The sequence below is a fragment of the Taudactylus pleione genome, unplaced genomic scaffold (assembly GCF_031769625.1).
Source record: "Taudactylus pleione unplaced genomic scaffold, aTauple2 ptg000218l, whole genome shotgun sequence".
NCBI classification, from domain to species: domain Eukaryota; kingdom Metazoa; phylum Chordata; class Amphibia; order Anura; family Myobatrachidae; genus Taudactylus; species Taudactylus pleione.
Genome location: NW_028284620.1, coordinates 7,909,053 through 7,930,789, shown reverse-complemented (window position 1 = coordinate 7,930,789; position 21,737 = coordinate 7,909,053). Strand labels below are relative to the sequence as shown.

The 21,737-nt window shown below is 43.3% G+C and overlaps 1 protein-coding gene across 4 annotated transcripts; it reads left to right on the top strand.

Moving 5' to 3' along the window:
* The first annotated feature begins 1,924 nt into the window (after positions 1-1,924).
* LOC148517379 (general transcription factor IIE subunit 1-like) lies at positions 1,925-21,176 on the top strand. 4 transcript variants are annotated; one of them, XM_088478807.1, is made up of 5 exons: positions 1,925-1,996; positions 12,991-13,464; positions 16,646-16,847; positions 19,732-19,958; positions 20,608-21,176. In XM_088478807.1, the coding sequence occupies exons 2-5, from the start codon at positions 13,017-13,019 to the stop codon at positions 20,994-20,996; spliced, it is 1,266 nt and encodes a 421-aa protein (XP_088334933.1). In that variant the 5' UTR covers positions 1,925-1,996; positions 12,991-13,016; the 3' UTR covers positions 20,997-21,176. The 4 variants fall into 4 exon arrangements, with proteins under 4 accessions (XP_088334933.1, XP_088334931.1, XP_088334932.1 ...); XM_088478805.1 differs by lacking the exon at positions 1,925-1,996 and adding an exon at positions 2,019-2,239; XM_088478806.1 differs by lacking the exon at positions 1,925-1,996 and adding an exon at positions 2,703-2,790.
* The last annotated feature ends 561 nt before the right edge of the window (positions 21,177-21,737 follow it).

Here is a 21,737-nt window from a genome sequence, read left to right as displayed (position 1 = left end):
CCGCAGAATCCGATGTGCTGCTCCGCAGCACTGAATCAGCACTGCAGAGCAGCAAAAAATCACTGGGAAAATGGCGGCGCCCATTTTCTTGGTGATCTGCATATGCACAGAAAAGATGTCCCCGGGAAAATAGGCACGGGTGCCATTTTCCCGGAGACCCAAGCTTGCGCAGTAGATTCTGGCATTATGCAATAAAGCCAGAATCTACCGCGCTCAGTGTGCTGACAGAGAGGAGGGAGCCCAAACAGAGGCTGCATGCGGGGCCCCCTCCTCTCTTAAAACATCCCTGCTTCTAAAGCTTCCCTGAGCATAGGGATGCCCATTGCTGCCTTCTCATATCCATCCAACAACATGCAACAGTGTAAACATCGGTAACATCAATGCAGATCGGGCAGTCATGCAGCTTCTGAGTCACGTCTGACTTGCCTTAAACACTGCGGCTCTCCTGACACTGAAACCTCTCATGCTGCGAAGGAGATAGCAGTGGCTAATTTATGCATACCCATGAAATGGCAGGGAAATGATGAGACACGTTTGCCACACCCCTGTTACCTCTCCCAAACTCTGACTACCTGTCACTTGCTTTGCGAGTAAATCCTCTGTACGAGCGTAATCGCAAAACAATTGCTGTGCGTGCGCAGTACGTCTTTCACATATGCGCAATGACTAAAGATCGCTCAATCTGCGTAAATATTGGCATCGTGTACATCTCCAAATCAGGCCCTTTATTGTAAAAGAGCCAGTGTTTTCTCAGTCAGAACATTTAAGGTTTTCTTTTGACAGTTTCAGTAACAAATTCCCAGCACCATGAACCATGTACACTATAGCACTGAGCAATCTGCAATCCTGTACGCAGCATGTGAAAATATGCAAATGATGCAGACACTGAGGAATGTAGTGAGACGCCCACCTGCGGCTTTGCAAATCCAAGCATCTGAGTACAAAGACGCAGCATCGGTGGCAGAGCCTTCAATAATCAGACTTCTGAGTAGCCCTAAGGTCGCGCAGAATAGCCGCATGTACTGAGACGCCAGAGCCACTGTCACTGCGTATGGGATCACAGACGCTAGCTGTGACATGCCCCGGAAATGGTTGTGACACACCCAACGTTCTATGCCGCCATTCCCCATTACCTCCCACAAATGCTCCCTGACCCAATCACACTGTGAGTAGTCGCTGTGAGAGACTATGGTAAAATAAATTAAAAAAAAGAAACTCTCTCACTTGCGCTCTAGATTGTCCCAACAACGTATATAATTATCGTGTGGCGTTATTACTGTTTCCACTAATTTTCAATGGTATCAATCATGTAAACAAAATAACAAGAGAAAATGCAAAAGTGTAATACTGCTAAATAAGAGAATGGCTCCACATGTGTATCACTCAGGAAGAAATGGGGGAACATTCTAGCGCCAGTATGCCTACATCCCATGTACTCAATCTCTGGTGCATCCATTGGGACCATGAACAAAGTTATACAAGATTTTTTTCTAATTTGCATGTCATAGCTGTACAAGCCATGTTTATTCCAGATAAACCATGCAATGAAACACGTATGGTATGGAGGAAATGGGCCTGATCTCCCATTTGTGTCAAATAAGCCGTTATACGTAAGTAAGGGCCTGATTCAGCTTTGGGAATAGAGTAAGAAAGAGCAAGTAACTGTGCATCTTGGTAACACCATGCTGCACTGCAGGGGGGGCAGATGTAACATGCGCATAGAGTTATATTTGGGAGGGAGGTGTCCAAACTGACATCTAAATTGCAGTGTAAAAATAAAGCTATTCAGTATTTGTGGGCTACATGCAAAAGCAGCCAGTATTTACTATACATGAAAACATTAATTTTATGTATTTGCACCCCTTGTAATGCAACATGGTTTGTCCAGGTACATAGTTATTCCCAACTCTGAATCAGGCCATAAGACTCTCCGACCTAGAAATATCAGCAGTTTATTTCACTTGCTAAACAGAGGAAAGGAAAACACATCACACAGGTATAGGTATGCCACGATTGTACAAGGCAGAATAATACAGATGCAGCAAGTTCTCTTCAGACAAACAGTGCAATGCGCAAGTTAGCCTGGAAAAAAATACTCTGTAGGCCATTCCGCATAGTCTGTGAATGTGGAAAGATTTTTGGCTTGGTGACTCGTTGCCTGAAGCATGCCACATCTGTAGGTGGGAACGTCTGCTCCATACTGCCAGCACGCAGTGTGAATATGGTCTTACTGCAACAGGTAATTGAATTGTTGTAAAGTTACCCTCCCCCTGAGACTGTGTGCAAGTAATTACTTCAGGGTAAAAGTTCCCACCTATAGGGATCTGGCCATGGCTGGACTAGAACTGTAATGTGTAATCTATCATCATTGCGATTGTCAGTTTTCAATCTAGCGATGAAGGCACCTAGCAGCAAAGCCCTGCTATGTATAGCTATGTCCTGTAGTAAAATGTATTGGTTAAATATGAAATTGGTAATTTTAGTTTAAAATAGAAGAAGTATTTTAGCTGATCTAAACAAATTATTTTATTCTATAATAGAGGAGCATCATTATAAAACAGTAAATAAAGAAATGCAATTGTATTCATATTATACAACATTATAACAAAATGCTAGCTTTCCCTTAAATATGTGATACACACAGATCACAGGTGATCTATGGCTTTTTAATGATCTTTTTGTGGTGTCATTAATTAGATTCAGCCAGGCTGTGCTGTGGTGATTGTGATTGATGGGGCTAACCTATTATAGCTTCCTAACATATAGTGCACAGCCTAAGCATTGGATAAGGTAAGTAACATTTATAATAGGGTTTTGGTAATAATGCAGCAGCTTATGCTATAGGTTAGTAGACAATTATTAATGAATATGCCAATATTTTGTCTGCAAGTTTATATGACTTGTCAGTGTGTTTGCATGTATTAGATGATGCTCTCTTTGCTAAGATTGCCAGTACCAGCTCACTAAATACATTCTAGATATATATTATAAAAATACAGGCTGTGTAACTTTTCTGTATTTCATACAAAAGCATAACTGCAGATGTTAGATATACAATATATCCTGTATCTGAACTCTTACCATCTGATTCCTGCAGCAGGTGGATTTTATATGTCTTTTGAAACCTGAAATTATATTGTTAAACACTTAAATATTCAAAGAGAACCTGTCATTAGCTTTGGAAATGTTAATATCTGAAAAAGGAATGATATTAATTAAGTGCAATATTTGTATGTTAGTAGTGGAACTGTCAGTTTCTAAGTTGAATTGCATATTGGGTTATACTGTCTCCTTGGTTTGCTGACCCCATACTGCTCCCTTCCTTGCCAACAATGAATAGACCAAGGTGAGCCCCACTCAGCATGAACTACTGAGTGGGGCTGATTACAAGCAGTCTCCTAGGTTAACAGGAACATCATTATTTTATAGTGCACAAGGCATAGCCATAAATAAGAAGTCAGTCCCAGCCAGGGGAACTGTTCTATCCAAGAATGACTGAACTAGAGTGTTACATTACTTTTATTAGGGATTATTTATTAACATTTACTTATATAGTGCCAGTATATTCTGTGCTTTACAAAATGGGAACAATACAGACTGGGTAATACTAATAATAGATAAGGTGAGAGGACCCTGCTCACAAGTTTACAGTACAATCTATAGAATCCATTCAATCTTTTTCACATAAGATTCTGTTGTTAAACTGCACTGCACCCTGACCCTAACTTACATATTACACAGAAGGAGCGGCCTAGATCTACATTTTAATAATTGCTCCTGAAAGAGATTAGTTCTGTACACAATAACAGAATATCAGGATACTTGTGCAGGAAGGCCAATTCCTAATTATACCCCTTTTACACTGGAGCTAAAACCCAGGTTTTTGAAGGGTTAACCCGGGCAGCTCCCTGGTGTAAAAGGGGAGAGCGTTGGATCGCCGGGTCGAGTGACCCGGCAATCCAACCCAGGTAACTAGCAGGGTTTAACACGGGCGTAGCCCGTGAAACCCTGCTGTGAGAACAGCGCACTCCGGGTCACGATGACCTGGAGTGCGCTGCTAGCCGGCCAATTGGTCCGGCTTCAGTGGCGCTTGGAGATGATGTCATCTCCAAGCGACCACTTTCACTCCATAAAAGCCGGGTCTATGCAGATCCGACTGCGGTGTGAGCTACTCTGACTCGGGAATATCCCTAGTCGGCGCCGGCAAAATTCCGGGTCTGATCCGGATAGGAACTTTGTTCCAACTCTGGGTCAGACCCGGAATTTAGGTGGAAAAGGGGTATTATTTGAACAAACCCATATGCTGTCAAAACCAGTTAGGATTTGGCTGTAGCCTGGATTTACCACAGCACTGATTTTAACTGACAACATAGCAATATCTATTCTATAGGGGCCTATGTATTAAGAGTCGCAGAACTGCAAAGAAGATTACTCAGTATACGTTTTGCGGCGGATATATATATATATACATATATATATAATTTTTTTTTTTTTAAATAAATGTGTTTAATGAAGTTTGCTTTAAAAAAGATAAACGGAGAATATATACGTTAAAAAAAAAAGTAAGAAACAATGAACAAATTACTGTTGCAAGGCACTGAGAGGGCACTGAATAGTGTGAACGGGATGTAGTCGGCATCCTGGCATGTGGGATGCTGACGGTATAAATATCTGTGCTGAAATCCCAACAGGTCGCATCCCGGGACCAGTATCCCGACCATCAGCATCCCGAAGGTAAGTATCAGGAGGAGGTTAGTGTTAGGCACCGGGGAGGGAGGGTTAGGATTAGGGTGCGGGGATGGGGATGTTAGGTTAAAGCACTAGGGGGGGAGTTTAGGTTTAGGCACTAGGAAGGGTTAGGGTAGGGGTAGGGAAAATACTTACCAGCCGTTCTTATGGGTGTTGGGATTCTGGTTGTCAGGATGCCGCTGGTGGTATTCTGAACAGCGACAGCCGGGATCTCATACCCAACCCAGTGTGAACAGGACAAAGAGAAAAAGCAACGGTTGTAATTAAGTGAACAGAGAGAAAACATGGGCAGCAGATAAAGAAATGGCCATTAAGGTGCTCAGCGAGAAATATAAACAGGAGTATTTTAAGGAACCAGAATATCCAATGGGCCTTATTAGGTAACAGTATTAGAGGACCAGCGGTGGACGGGGGCTTGCAAATGAACTATATGGAGGCACAACAAAACTATTTGGGGAGTCCAACCAAGAGCCCCAGATGCCTCAAAATTTAATGGGATATTGTGGCTGGTACATATATATTTCTCATGTGTGACTATTTACCAGTATAACTCAGTCATTAAAGACAGGACCCCGAGGGGCCATCCAAGTTGGTGTGATGCATACCTTTGCCAAAGCCAGGGCATTAAGCACATATCATTTGAGAGACTTATGAAGTTGATGGTCATCTAAGACACCACAAATACACATCATGGGATCCATAAGTGGAAGAGACATCCCTTTGTTACTCTATCCCAGTAATCAGAAACCTGTTGATCGAACCAGAGGAGATGCCAGAATATACCCTCTAGGGCAGAGCATTCGGGACAGACAGAATCTCTCCCTCCAAACCTACATAATCAAACTGGAGTAAGATGGTTGATATAATATGAATAATTGTATTTGTTGGAAACATATAGACATGGCGGCCTCTCTGGGACTGCCCAGCGAGTGTGAGGGAGTAGGATTGAGAGGGAATTTGGGAGATACAGAGATGAGAGCAAGGGTGAGGGAGACAGAGATGAGAAACCACCAGGGGACAGAGCTGAAAGACATGGAGATTGGGAGTAAGGGATACATAGATGAAAGACAGGGAGATGGGGAGTAAATTGGACAGAGATGAGAAACAAGATGAGAAAGTAAGGGGACAGCGATGAAAGACAGGTAGATGGGCGTGAGTGGGACAGAGAGGAGAGACAATGAGACGAGGAGGTGAAGGCAAAAGATTTGGTGCTGATGGGCATAGAGATGAGATACAGGGGGACAGAAATGAGAGTTCGGGAGATGGGGAAAGAGATGAAAGATGGAGATGGAAGTGAGGAAGGACAGAGATGAGATGAAAGATGATGAGATTAGGAGGAGAGGGGGACAGAGGTGAGAGTCAGAGAAATGGGTGGTGAGGGGGACAGAGATAAAAGACAGGGAGATGGGGGTGAGGGAGACAGCAATAGTAGGGGATGATTTGGACAGAGATGGCAGATGGGGTGAGGGGGACAGGGATGAGAGACAAGATGAGGAGGTGAGGGGAACAGTTAAGGGGTGATGGGGATAGAAATGACAGATGGGGGCTGTGAATAGAGATGAAAAACGGAGTTGGGGGTGAGGAGGACAGAGATGAAAGATGACAAGATGAGTAGGTGAGGGGGCAGATTAGAGATGGCGATGGGGGGGTCAGAGTGGGACAGAAGTGATGGGGAGATAAGAGAGATTGATATGAGATATAGGGAGACATGGGGATGAGGGGGACAGAAATTAAAAATGAGAGCGGAAGATGCGATGATTATTATTATTATTATATGGCGCCACAAGTGTTCCGCAGCGCCTTACAAAGTACAAAAACAAATTGTATACAAGTTACTTACAGAACAATACAATACAGGACATGGATAATATATATTGCTACATTAGCGACCATATCACCCAGATAAGCAACAGAGCATAAGCAGCCAAGTGTTAGGTGCCCTAGTGGTGAGTAAGAAGTAGATGACACTATAGTAAGGAGAAGCACAAGAGGGTAGATGGCCCTGCTCGTGAGAGCTTACATTCTAAAAAGGTGGGGGTAGACAAACTGGGTTGACACAGATGGGGACGAAGGAGCATGTAGCAAGGAGTTAGAATGATAGCTGGAAGGCTTTGATGAAGTAGTGGGTCTTGAGAGCCCGTTTGAAGGATTGAAAACAGGTGGAGAGTCTGATGGGGAGTGGGAGAGAGTTCCAGAGGTGGGGAGCAGTGCGGGCAAAATCTTGGAGGCGGGAGTGGGAGGAAGTAATCAGCTGGCATGAAAGGCGGCGTGCATTAGTTGAGCGAAGAGGGCGGAGAGGAGCATGAAGGGAGATGAGATCAGAGATGTATATGGGAGAAGATTGGGTGAGAGCTTTGTGAGCGAGCGTGAGAACCTTAAATTGGGTTCTAAAAGGGAAGGGGAGCCAGTGGAGAGCTTGTAGGAGAGGGAAGGCAGATGTAGAGCGCTTGGAGAGGAAGATAAGCTGTGCAGCAGCATTAAGGATAGACTGGAGAGGAGAGAGATGGGATTTGGGGAGGCCAGATAGGAGGAGGTTACAATAGTCCAATCTGGAGATGACCAGTGAGTGTTTGAGGGTTTTAGTAGCATCCTGGGTGAGATAGGGTCTGATCTTAGAAATATTTTTGAGATGGAAACGACAGGACTGTGAAAGGTTCTGGATATGTGGTTTGAAGGAGAGGCATGAGTCCAGGATAACTCCAAGACAGCGCACCTTGGGACTAGATGAGATAGTTATTCCATCAATTGATAAAGAAATAGTGGGAAGTGAGGTGATGTGGGAGGGTGGGAAGATGATCAGCTCTGTCTTAGACATATTAAGTTTAAGAAATCGCTGGGACATCCAGGAAGAGACAGCAGAGAGACAGTTGGAGATACGAGTCAGAAGAGAGGGGGAGAGATCAGGGGAGGAAAGGTAGATTTGAGTATCATCAGCATAGAGATGATAACGATGGACAGAGATGAGGGGGAAAAACCTGCAACGCCAGCCATGATAACCAGCGACCTGCAGTAATAGGGGTCCAAAATACTAGTATACTGTATGTGTGTATATAAATATTATCAGCCAGTCTGAACTAAATGTACATGAAATAACATGGAATTGCAGGCAGTTTCTTTAGATATACTTTGTGCATTTTATCTTTGATATAAATAGCAGACTTTGTAATCGCAGCCAAGGAAATTTCTTGCATTACTAAATAAATAAGTAGCCCTACACTGTAAGTAAGTAACAAAAACAAACCTGTAAATCTGGTGCTTTTCATATTTACCTATATAACAAATCAATTCAAGCTTTCACAGCTCAAATACTGTACACCGTCATCGGGGTGATTACTTCCTCAGGGGCACATTTTTGGATTTTAGAATTTCTTATCTCCACTACTTATGGCAAAAATAAATTTTGTGCTTTCCGGGTGTACGTGTGACCTCGGGCAGTCTTCTTCGCATGTGCAGGTCCAGTAAATTTACGATATGTACAGGGGCGGATTGGGATGGAAAACCAGCCCGGGAAGTTTATGGAAGCAGCCCTAAAGGGGGTTGGGTCTGTCAAGGACGGGGAGGGATCCCTCTTAATAGGGCCGAGTTGGGCGCAGTTGCGATTCCTAACTTTTTTTGCTGCAATTGCTTCTGCGACTTTATGCTAATGCCACTACAACGCCCTTGTTCATACATTCGTCCTAATATGCAAGGACTGAGATGCCCACTGTCAGTGTCTGCAGATGCTGCAATTGTGCTTTGTGCGTCTTTAAACGCCACCATCGAAACTTTCACCAGCGCTATGCTAGGTGCACATCATCCATCTGAGTTTATCCTCCCATGCGAGTGAGTCAGCGTCTCTGTACACAACCTCTTTCCGCAAAATGTCTGTGTTAAGGCCCCCATACATTAGAGATTGATTGCAGCAATCGTGCAATTTGCAATCGATTGTGTATAAAAATCTTTCCCTTTTTCAATCGACTGTGGCAATTTTGCAATCTGCAATCGATTGAAAAAGGGAAAGCTTTTTATACACAATCGATTGTAAATTGCACAATTGCTACAATCAATCTCTGATGTATGGCGGCCTTTACTCCATGTACTACATTACAGCTGCGTCTAATTAGCCAACCTTCTGTAACCACCTAGGAATGCCCAACACATTTCTAACACACTACACTTCTGAATCTGTACTACAACTCTGTATAAACACCATAGGGATACATACATGGTGCAACTCAGTCTCACGCGAAGACGAAAAACATTGCACCAGAAAGAAGAAAAACTTTGACCCTCACAGAAACAAAGACAGACACACTAGCCTTAAATGGAAAATAAACAAACATAATGGCCCCCACAAAAAATAAATAAGACACATTGGCCCCCCGACAGGAAAATAAACATTGGCCCCCCGACAGGAAAATAAACATTGGCCCCCACAGGAAAAAAATACACACACAGTAGCCCGCACAGGAAAAAAAAAAACACAATAGCCCCCACAGGGAAAAAACACTCAATAGCCCCCACAGGGAAAAAAACACACAATAACCCTCACAGGCAAAAAGCATACACATTGCATTACACAGGAAAACGCATACACATTGGATTGCACAGGAAAAAATTAGACACATTGATTCAATGGTTGCTCCTACAAACAAATATTGATTCCCCCCAGTCCCCTACAGAAGACTGAGTAACCTCACCTGCTGGGCTGTAACAGATACTTGCGGAACCTCTGGAGACCAGCCTCCAGACTAGGGAGTGCCACCAGTAGCTCAAGAAAGTTTAGGGGGAAGCACGATAGATGTGTATGGGGGAGGTGGGTAGATGTGTGGGATGGTAGATTTGTAAGGGGTTGGATGTGTAGGAGGGTAGATGTGTAGGATAGATGTGTATCGGGGATGTGGATAGATGTATTGGGGGAGGAGGGTGAATGTGTAGGGGGAGAAGGGTAGATGTGTATGGGAGAGGATGTGTAGGGGGGAAGAGGGTGGATTTGTAGTGGGGAGGAGGGAGCATGTGTGGGGTGGAGGAAGGGGATTTGTAGGGGGGAGAAAATGTGTAAGGGAGGAGGGCGGATATGTAAACGGGGAATAGATGTGGCAGGGAAGAGATAGGATTGATGGGAAAGGGGGAGGTAAGATGAGGATAATAGAGGAGGTATGTAGTCAGGAAACCTTCGGTCGAAATGCCGACTGTCGGCTTCCCAAAAGTAAAATCCCTGCATGGGACTAATGATAGGCATCTAAATACCGACGCCCGGCATACCGATCGTAGGTAAGTCAGGCGTCGGGAGTGGATTGCCTGGGAGGGTTAGGTTTGGGGTCTCCCGGGGGGACTTGTGGTTAAGTGACCCCCGGGAGAGATAGGCTAGGGGAAGGGGGGGTTAGTGTCAGGCACTCCCCCCGGAGGGTTAGGTTTAGGGTGCTGGGAGGGAGGGTTAGGGTCATGCACTAGGGAGGGAGGTTAGGGTTAGGCACCCTTAAGGGAGGGTTAGGGATAGCCTTTATACATATCCTGTCGGGATATCCATCTGCCGGCCTTCCGGCGTTGGTATTTCATCTGCCAGGCTGACGTCCGGTGGTATAACATACCGATTCCATAGAGGAGACAGGAAAAGGAGGGACATTGACAGGTGGATGTAGAGGAGAGTGAGTGGAGGAAGAAGAAGAGGGGGCAGGTGGGAAAAGAGAGTGTCAAGGTGATTTGCAGGGAGAAGAGATGGAACAGTAGTGAGACAGGGCCATACAGGCAGAGGTGATGTTTCACTGTAATTACTATGAAGAAAAGTGCAGAGAAGCCTTTTAGTTTCTTTATGGGTTTCAATTGACACACACACACACACACACACACACATATATATATATATATTTCCATATTTATACATACATTTATACATAATATATATATTATACCTCTATATATATAATCAGGTAAAGGCAGTGTGGGTGCATTAATAGGTGCCGGGGTGAGGTGTGAGGCACTGAGGTGGGAGGTGTCACCACTAGTGTTATCAGCTGCAATCACTCCCCCTCCCAGAGAGAGACAAAGTTACCGGCGCTGGGGTGAGGTTATTCCGGACAGGTGGATCTAGCAGTCACTGTCAGTCACCACTCCGACTACTGCTAGTGTCGCAGCCGCATGGCCACCACTATAGCTGTCCCCGCCGCCTCTTTCTTGCACCCGGAAGTGCTTACTGTCCGGAGAGCCGACAGCTTCCACTTTGCGTTCCATAGCGGAACACAAATAATGCAAGACAGCGCACAGCCGGCTGATGTGAGCCGGCCAGACTGGCAGTGTAAGCCGGCCCGGCAGAGAGGAATATGGGACCGGCCCAGCGGGAACATGCCCGGTGGCCCAATCCGCCCCTGGATATGTAGCATATAGGCTACAATGGCTAAAGGCCCCCATACATCAGCAATCTGAAAACCACAATTGAACAATTTGAAGATTTGTTGACCGATTTTAGGATTTCCCAATCTAGCAATCTGCGCCCATACATTACAGATCTTTTCAGTGATTTGCAGATCATTTTCAGCAAACACAGATCTGCCTATACTGAAAGGCCATCATTTTACTAGTAACGGTCTGCAAATCTGCTGATCATGTCCATACACTAGCAATATACAGCCCCAATCCATCTGTGACATCCAACATGTTTTACAACCTGATTTACCAATTCCAATCACTTTTTAGTTGAAATCTGCAATCTGTGAAGCCCATACATTGCAGATTTTTATATACAATCATCTGCAAATTGCAGAATTGCCACAATCAATTGCTGATGTATGGGGGCCTTTATTCCATCTTACAATGGTGTTTGCTAATGGGACCAATCTCTGGAATGCTTCGCATTTGGAACTTAGTAAACCTCACAATATAGCAGCCCCATAGAAACCTATGGCAGCTGTGATTGCGTTCTGAAATGGTAACATCAGTAGATGTCTCCAACATATGCTGCGGAACCCCTGTAATACAACCAGGGGATACTTACATTTTGCAGGTATCCCCAAAAAACATCTGTTTTCAGAGGATTTCCCCCAAGATCTGTTTAATAAATATGCCCCTACATGTGAAGGTGTCCATGTTGAATGGACACAGCCTGGACTGCCATTAGCAGAGCGCGCTTTCAATGTGAAGCATCTCTGCTGCTAGCACGACAGCCGTATTTGGCTACTAGGGGCTGCAGCTGATGCAGTCCCTAGAAGCCGATTTTATTTTGCACCAGTGACGTGCGGTGGGGTAAATGGCTGGGGAGGCACTGGCTAGTATCAGAGCCTGATTTACACATACAAATATAAACCTGAGGGTTCATGTGGGCATTATACAAAGATGCAGCAGTATATAGTGCTGGAAATTTGGTGTGTTTTGATCATGGATGTGCGGAAACGGTAGACAGGGGAGGCAGCGCCTCACCTGCCTTGCAGTTTTTACTCCAGAGTTTTGACTATGAAAATGATTCGAATAATACAAAGAAGATATTTGTAATGTTTTCTTACATTTTTTCTTAGAATTTTTTTATAGTAAAAACTGTGGATTATACCTAAGTATGTCAGGAAAGGCTCTGCCTCACCTGACCGCACATCACTCACTGTTTTGCGCACATGCACGGATCACACGCATGCACACTGCAGTGCAGTCATCCTGTAAAAAGAAGTCTGGATTCGCTGATGAAGATTAATATTCTACCTGTCCAGGGGTTATCATGTAAAATATTGTAAATATAAATAACTGTACATCTAACAAGCAGTGAATGTTAACTTGAGAGTGTGATATAATGTCAACTACGATGGAGTTCAGTGTAATGAAAATGACCTTATTGCTAATTGTATAACTCTTCAGAATAATTTGCCATCATTTTCTTAGGTCACCAGTGGTAATCCAATTTGTTTTCTCTCAGTACAAATAAGTGTGAACCTCACCAGTTAGCATTGCTGACTAGATGACACAATGACACAGGGCATTCTCAGCTGAATGATGCAAAGGCCTGAAATCCTCATACATGCTGCTGAGACTCTGGAGTTTATTACAGATGCTTACAACATGGCTTTTGACAAAATAATCTGCAGGGAATTGTGGAATGATTTACAGCAGACCTTATACTGTTTTATTGCTGAGATTTAGGATCTGAAAAGTCACAGCTCGTGTAAAGAAATGTGTTTTGCATTGTTTTTTTTTTTGCCTAAGGCTATTTTTCTGTGGTGATCCTATGTGCGCATTGTAAACCGGCACCATGACTTTGTGTCTTCTGTTTTGTGCCGGTAGACAGTAGATGTCTTCGTCCTGCAACAATGGGTGATCAGGACATGATGACTGAAGTGCCTGCTGCCCTGAAGCGACTTGCCAAGTACATGGTGCGTGGTTTCTATGGCCTGGAGCATTCGCTCGCCCTCGATGTGCTCATTAGATACCCTTGTGTGAAGGAGGAGGACATTGCCCAGCTCCTCAAGTATGAAAAGAGGCAGCTTAGAACAATACTCAACACCCTAAAGGCGGATAAATTCATTAAGTGCCGCATGCGTGTTGAAACTGGGTTGAATGGGAAGAGCACCAAACACAATTATTATTATATCAACTATAAAGTACTTGTAGATGTAGTCAAATATAAGCTGGATCACGTTCGCCGCAAGATCGAGTCAGATGAGCGAGAGTCCACCATAAGAGCTTCATTTAAGTGCCCTGGGTGTCTCAGCACTTACTCGGACCTGGAGGTGAATCAGCTATATGACCCTTTTACAGGTATGTCCCATATTTATAGGTTTGCATTTTGTAAAGACTCTGAGATGTGTATTCTATTGTAGTAGCAACATGTGGACGTATAGGATATACTGTATACTCTCATTAATGGCAGAAGAGTATCTACGTTTCAGTGTTCAGTTTTTATTTGTGCCTCTTAGGGGGTCTATGTACTAATAATAACAGAACTGCCGCGATTATTATGTATCCGTATCACAGGGAATATTTTCACTTTTAGGAGGGGAACTCACAGGGACAGTGGTTGCGGTAACAGCTGTCACTGCGAGTTATATACCCCTGGCAAATTGTAGAAGTCTTTCACAGAAGTGACAGACTTCTCTTGTGGAAGCTGACACTGCGCATGTGAGAGAGAGATCTAAAGTTCTTTCTCCTGCTCCTAAGCCTCCATAGGCTTAACGCAGTTTACACCATCTGAAGATGGTATAAACTACCGCGGCCAAACTCCGAAAAACTTTGCTTTTTGGAGTTTGGTACATGGGGTCAGATCTTAGTCGCCATTGATAATAATGGGGACTGTGATCTGCAGTGCTGATTAGCACTTTGAAAGGGGATGACCGATGGCCTATGGTCTGCATAGGAAGCAGGAGCACTACAGTTAATGGGGAGGCTGCATATGCAGCGGTCAGGACGCCGTTAATCCACCTTTCCCCCACGAAGTGCTTCCATTTCCCTGGAGCTGCAGTCATACATGATCTATGGAATAGCCTGTTATACTGGTAGTCCCATCCAGGGCCGTAGCTAGGGTAGTGCGGCCGGTGCCATCGCACAGGGCACCACAGGTCAGGGGGCGCTGTTTGGGCCTGTCAAATTTCTGTTTATTATCATTCTCACTTGTAGCTTCCTCTGATTTCATCCCCAGCATCTCCTGGTCTTTCCTATCTCTTCCCTGGCCCTTCCCCATGAAGCCATGGCCCTTTTTTTAGTGCATTATGTCCCTTTGAAAAATGAGGGGGACACCAATGCTCTTTCTGGCGCAGGGCACCAAAAGTCTAGTTACGGCTCTGGTCCCATCTATCAGTGAATTTATGCTTTACACTGAACTGCAATTCGGCTTTTTCCTCTCCTATATCTAATATGAAAGAGCATAAAACCCCTTCAGTAGGCGTACTTGGAAGTGACGTGAGTGAGGGCGGAAGTGGAGGTTTCTGCCCACACTTTCCACGAAAAAAAGAAAGTTGGCCCCTTGCGGGCACGCTTCGCTCGCCACGCTGCAGACACGTTGGCTCGCTTCGCTCGCCACATGAATATATTCCCCAGAGCTGTAACTAAACTTTTTGGTGCCTTGTGCCAGAAAGAGCATTGTTGCCTCCCTATTTTTTAAATAGGGAGATAACATACCCGAAAAAAGGGTCACGGCCTCATGGGGGAGGGCCAGGGAAGAGATAGGAGAGGCCAGGAGATGCTGGGGATAAACTAAGAGGAATCTACAAGTGAGAATGATAATAAACAAAAAATGTACATTCCCAAACAACGCCCCGTGCCCTGTGCCACTGGCACAGGTTGCACTACCCTAGTTACGGCCCTGATATTCCCCCTCTATGCCCACTTGGATGGTAGGGAATGACGTTGGACACTGGCAGATGATGTCATCGTACATCTACGGAAGGGGATCTATCTCTTCCCTATCTAGTATGGGCAACATGCGGTAAGAGATGATACAAAAGTATCTCCTGTAAGCACTTAATATCAACATTTACCTTGTGGATTATTTGGATACATTAGACTGTTGTTTAGTTACATTGTCTAAACCTCACCATGAATTATATTGTATATCCGAACAGTGGAATTATAGTTGGATTTATTTTTATAAAATCTGCATGGGCTACTGTATATATTATGGCTTTTACATCCATAATCCATGCTTCAAGATACTAACATTATATTAATGGACTGGAATATGATTATTCTATTGTTGTTGGTTTTTTTTTTGCATATTGGGATATTTTCACATATTGTAAATTAAGTGCAATTTGATGCAGTATAGGTGCAGATATGGTTTTTTTTTTTTAATTGATATAAAATAAAACGTTTTGGCTCATCAGCTGTTTTAGACTGAGCGCTCCAATTTGTTTGTCCTAATTAGCACTTTCTGAGAAATCAACTGCATTGTGCCATTAGTACATACGGTAGCTACAGCACAATATGCAACAACTGCAGTTTCTGCATAATGTTATGTAAAAACCAGCTTGATACATAGGCCCCTTATTATTTTGTCCTGTTGATATGATTAGTGCGTCCACACTTCTGATAGATTTCGGCACTTCATTTTTTTTTTTTTAACTCTTCATATTGGAAACCGATAATTTGCACTCGTCTGAACAGTAAGGGGTAAATTTACTAAAGTGAGAGTTTTTAGAAGTGGAGATGTTGCCCATAGCAACCTATAAGATTCTACTTACCATTTAAGTTGTACCTTCTAGAACACAGGTTCTCAACTCTGTCCTCAGGACCCCAAACAGTGCATGTTTTGCAGGTCTCCTCACATAATTACTACTGAAATAGTTAGCTGTTCCTGTAGATATTTTAAAATGTGTCAGTGAGTAATGAATACACCTGTGCACCTGCTGGGTGACCTGCAAAAAGTGAACTGTGTGGGGTCCTGAGGACCGAGTTTGAGAACCACTGTTCTAGAAGATAATAGCTACAATCTGGTTGCTATGGGTAACATCTCCACTCTCACTTTAGTAAATTTACCCTTAAATGTAAATTGACTTTCAAATATTTCTAGGTTGTCAAAGTATGAGAATTTTTTACATCTATAGCTTTATAAATGTTAATATAAGGCAGTTTGTAGTTTTAGGTTTAGTGGCTTTTGAGGGATACATACTAAAAGTATACTAATAACATTTGCAACACTACATATATTAGAGGCCATATCATACAAGACAGCTGCTCAGTAGTATAATGGTCTTCCAATGTGTAGACACTTTTCTAATGGGCATAATTATGGCTCTAGGGAGAGTTACATTGTGGACTTATAAACAATAGGGGGGGGGCTAGACACTCGCTATGCATATTGTTGTTTTTTTTTTCACTAAAATATATATACAACTTTTTTTAAAAGATGTTCTTGACCTAATTAAATCAAAAAATTTCAACTTGTTTTTGAAAGATAAAAATGTCAGTGAAATGGTTAATCTGGTATTTCATGCCCCCTTGGCAGAACTCTTCCGCTGTACCTACTGCAATGTGGAAGTAGAGGAGGACTTTGCATCACTACCCAAAAGAGATGCCAGGACATTACTTGCTAAATTCAATGAGCAGATCGAACCGATTTTTATGCTGCTCCAAGAAACAGAAGATATTGTTCTTCCCAGCGAGCTGCTGGAGCCGCAGCCAACAGATATTCCAGAGCTCGCAGGCAGGTAAGTACCGAGGAAACCTACCCTACATTTCCATTATTAAGGAAGCATTTTATAAAAATGGGCTTGTCTCACCTCCAGTACTCATTGGTAGGGTACATCTGCTGGAGCCTCTTTTCTCATCATAGTGGTTAGCATTGCTTCCTCACAGTTCTGGGACCTTGTGTTTCAGTCTGCCCAGGGAGCTATTTGCATGGAGTGTGTATATTCTCCCTGTACGCTTGGTTTTCTTCCTTGGTCCAAAACTCATTGTACAGTATGTGTGTGGGGCAGGTAAATTAGATTTTAAGCTCCAGTGAAAAACTAATATGAATAAAGCAGGAGATGTACTAAGCTTTGGGGAGTGATAAAGTGCAGAGAGCGAGAAACTACCAACCAATCAGCTCCTAACTGTCATTTTTTCAAACACAGCCTGTGGCATGCAAGTTAGGAGCTGATTGGCTGGTACTTTATCTCCGTTCACTTTATCTCCATCCAAGGCTTAGTAAATAGACCCTGTGTTTGAAAAATCAATCAGGAGCTGATTGGTTGGTACTTTATCTCCATGCACTTTATCACTCTCCTAGGCTTAGTACATCTCGCCCACAGTATTCTTGCACATCACATTGCTGTGTAATAAGTTGGTGGTATAAATCTGAGCAGGCAGTAGGAGCATATTCCACTTAGTTACTACAAATTCAGCTGGCAAACTCAACAGTACAGAGGAAGGGGTCCCACTGTGGGTAACATGAGGTGGGTGAGCCCATTTAGTAATTTAAGTAGTGCAGTTGAAGTGTAATTAGTGCCTGGGCAATACAGGAGAGATGTAAAGTGTCTGGGTCCAGAAATAAAAGTAAGTAGAAACCTCTCATAATCAAACATTCAGTACAAATGACACTGCTTTGAGAAGAGCAGCCGGGAAAAATATTTGTGCTGAAAATGGTGATATAATAGCTAATGTTTTATGTTCTTGACATGCTCTGACTAGTATGCACTGTTTGAGGTATAATGTAATCAGCACTGAACTACCCCTGATACCTTAAGACTCTCCTATTCAATAGATATAGATAAAACAGAACGTCCTTTAGCTTTGCTGGTTATGTAACCGAGAAGAAAATAGTGGAAGCTGTGCTCCCATGGTGTAAAACCGTTTAACATATCAAAACATGTACCAGACATGACATAGTATGAGGCTATGTAAGTCTTCTTCAGGAATCGGTATGTAATACTGCTGGCCGCATGGCCGGCAGTTCGATTCCCGGCAGCGTCAGGCCGACAGCACTGGAAATCCCGATCGTCCCCAGGTAAGTATGAACTAACCTAACCTACCCCCCTAACCCTAACACTCCCTTAGGGGTGCCTAACCCTAATCCCCCCTCCCCACTGCCTAAACCTAAGTCACCAGGGGGGGGGGTCTACTAACCCTAACCTCCTGGGGGATGCCTAACCCTAAGCCCCCCCGGGAGCCCTAAACCTAACCCTCCGAATGGCTGTCCACTCGCGGCGCCCGGCATCCCTTCATTGGTGAAATGAGTGGCATCTACATCTAGATGCCGGTCATTTCACCCTCGCCGGGATGTGATGGTCGGGAAGCCGGCTGTCGGTATAATGACAGCCGGCTTCCCGATTGTATACCCTTCTTCATACTTGTCCGGAATGTCTAGTTCTGTTTCATGTGCTCCTGTACTATGACTGCTGAAATCCCAATATGGCCTGCCTAGTACAAATCCGAGGCATTCTAGGCCCAACATGTAGAAAGTCTCCTATGAATGCAAAAGTGTTTTCAGTAGGCACAAAAAAAACAAAAAACGCAACACTAGACCCATGTAGTAGTTGGAGGTCACAGCTACATTTGTATTCTGCAGGTGAATGAGGCTCCTGTGAGTTCCACATAATTTGTGTCAAAGTTGTTGTAAGTGCAAAACAAAAAAAAGAAAAGTTGAAATGGGGATATGCTTGATGTGGAATAGCTGCCAATATCACTATAATATTGTGATTAGATCTCAGCAGACACATAACATAAAGCGCAATGGAATTTGCTGTGCTATATAAGAAACTGTTGATAAATAAGTGGGAGGGATTCGGGAGCATTCCCTGATCAGTTCACATTTTACAACAAGGGGTTCACCATCCGCAAGTGATTCGCTTCCTGACTGCCGCACATGCATCTTTGTCAGACACATTTTGAGCAAACGTGCCCTTACTGTACTCTGCCAGCGCTTACACTTCCTTTGTTCCCCCTCCCTAAGTGCATGTGGTTGTAAGCGCAGAAGGCATCTCAGGTGGCGTGGCAAAGGATGCGTAAGAACTTTGCACCGTTGGGGACAAAAGGCGATAATTATCTTCGAGCCCAGCTGTACATGAGTGCACAAGTATTGCTCAACTATCTTTTAGAAGTTACCTTGCAAGATAATAATATATTTTATGGATATCTCTATTAATATTAGGCTTCATTCAGAGGTGGAGCAGTGTTGATTTCAGTCACAAGTGGCATATGTTTCAGTCTGCATGTGTCCCGATGGTTACCGCTGGGGGACACTAAACAAATTTGGATGCAGATAGACCATTTTAGTGGGTGTTCTGGATGGTAACGGGGGTGGCTAGTCAGACTCGGGCATGGCGCTTCTTTTTTCGCAGTTGCACTGTCTCCAGGGGCCATGTTCCGACAGACATTCTGAACAACCATAGGGCAGCTATAATGTCCGATGGTGTGACCGATGTTCGTCCAATGGTGCCACTCATTATGCCAAGTGGCAGATTTGATTTGCAGCTGGTGGGCTTCTCTGTACGAATGCCACCAGCTGCGGCATTACTGTCCACCTCTGAATCAGTCCCTCTGTTATAAATAATATCTCATTCCTGAATGCTAAACCCTGTCTCTATCATAATTCAAGACTATTTACTTTAGCTGTGAACAGCAGGCAGGCTCGTCCGTTGTGGATCATCTAGGAAACTTCGGAAAGTGGGCTAACAAAAACTCATCCGGGGGCAATATGTATGTGCAAAATGTCACCATTAATGTCCATGAATTGGAACTGAAAAAGATAAAAGAAAAGAAAGGGAAGGAGCAGCCTGTCTGGATGAAGGCTAGTACGGTATATGAAGCCCAACAAGAAGACGTGGCTGACCATTTCCGTGAGTATCATGATTCAAACATAAAATGATCAAAATAACTTCAGTAGAACAGAAACCAAAGTAGATATTTCTAGAATGTTGAAGTGGTAGGAAGGAGGAAAAAAAAAAAAAAAAAAAAAAAGAAAATGATGAAACAATTTCAGAATTCCGTGATCCATTTATATTACAGGTATATGATGTAATCAATGGTGTGGAATCTTCGTTTTTGTGTAGATTAGCAAATGTGCCCATCTGTGCCAGCCTTTAAAGAATCGCAGCAAACTTTCTTGGAATGTTTTGTAACATTAGTGCACTTATTTTTACTTTATTGAGAGAATAATTCTGTTAATCTTGGATCAATATTTAGGGGATCTAATGGTCTATAAATAAGAGACCAATCCACAAATGCAAGCAAATATGGGACAAGGCTCCCCCATTACGTAAACAGTTGAATTTTTGTGCACACTCTACCTACAATTCTTGACCTGTACATGAATCTACAGTGTACCTTTCACCTACACAGTGGAGAGATCCAATAGTGAATCTATGAATTTATTATGACCTAGCAACATAGCTGCGGAATTCTTTTTTTGAGAAGGTCTGAATTGTTTGAAAAAATTAATTAAAAAAAATATATATAATTCTTTACTGGTCCCTATTTTATCCACAGCTCCTGATGATGCAGCAACTGTTGATGAAAACGCCAATGAGAAGGACAGTAGTGCTGACAATGAAGTGTTCAGAACACTGTTAATCCATGAAATGAAATCTGGGTCTGGTCCTGCGGCTACTCAAGTTGCCAAAAGTGATTCAGATAGTGATACTAGCGAGTCGGATGAGGAGAAGAGGCGCATTAAGCCAGCGCAGGTGAAACTTCTAACTAGCGCAGAGCAGGTGGAGGAAGTAGAGGCTGTGGATCCAGAGGTCATGGTTGGCGGCCAAGCCCACGTCTACAGTGAAGTCAGCCAGAACCCCGGGCTTGTGTCCTTTATGAATGATGAGGAGAGAGAGGCGTACATCAAAATAGGACAACAAATGTTCCAGTCGGCATTTGAGTGATAACTACAAGTCCCTTATGCTGGCTGGTGGAAAAGATTATCCAAATAATACATAGAAGCTAATAAGTGAGCAGTGTCATTATCATTCTTTACAATTAACACTGACTTTCTTCTATGAATGTTATGTTGTGTATATATTATTTTCTTCATATGTATATTGGTTTATGCTCTATAAATAAACCCCTACAGCATGAAGTCTGCTTGTCTATGTTCAGTTACACCCCTCTGTGTGCACCATCTCCAATAAAGAGTATATCTCCCATGGATCGCATTATGACAAGGAGACCCCACTCTGTGGGGGTGATTGTTATAGTGTAGCCAGCCAAACATGTTCAGCTTGGTGGTAATGTCCAGATGCCTCTAAACAAAAATGTTATTTCAATCCACTGGTTTTTCATCAAGTGGGTGAACACATGCTGGAGGCACGGTAGAGAGTCGGTTACATTTTGGGAAAATTCACCTACTTTATCCAAGTGCCTCAAAATCACCTTCTGGGTTACAGTAAGGATTAAAATTGGAATAATTTCTTCTTTCCTAGAGCCAAAATTCCATTCTGAAAAATTTAATAAAAGACAAGGGGTGCTTAATTAAACGTAGAGAGAATGTCTGATTGATAAAATTAGCTAACTTCTGGCATAAGGTTGTTATTTTCCCACAGGTCCAAAAATTCTGAAAAAAGGTTGCACCTTGCAGATTACATATGGAACAGCAGCCTAATTTCTCAGGTACCATATGCGATCTC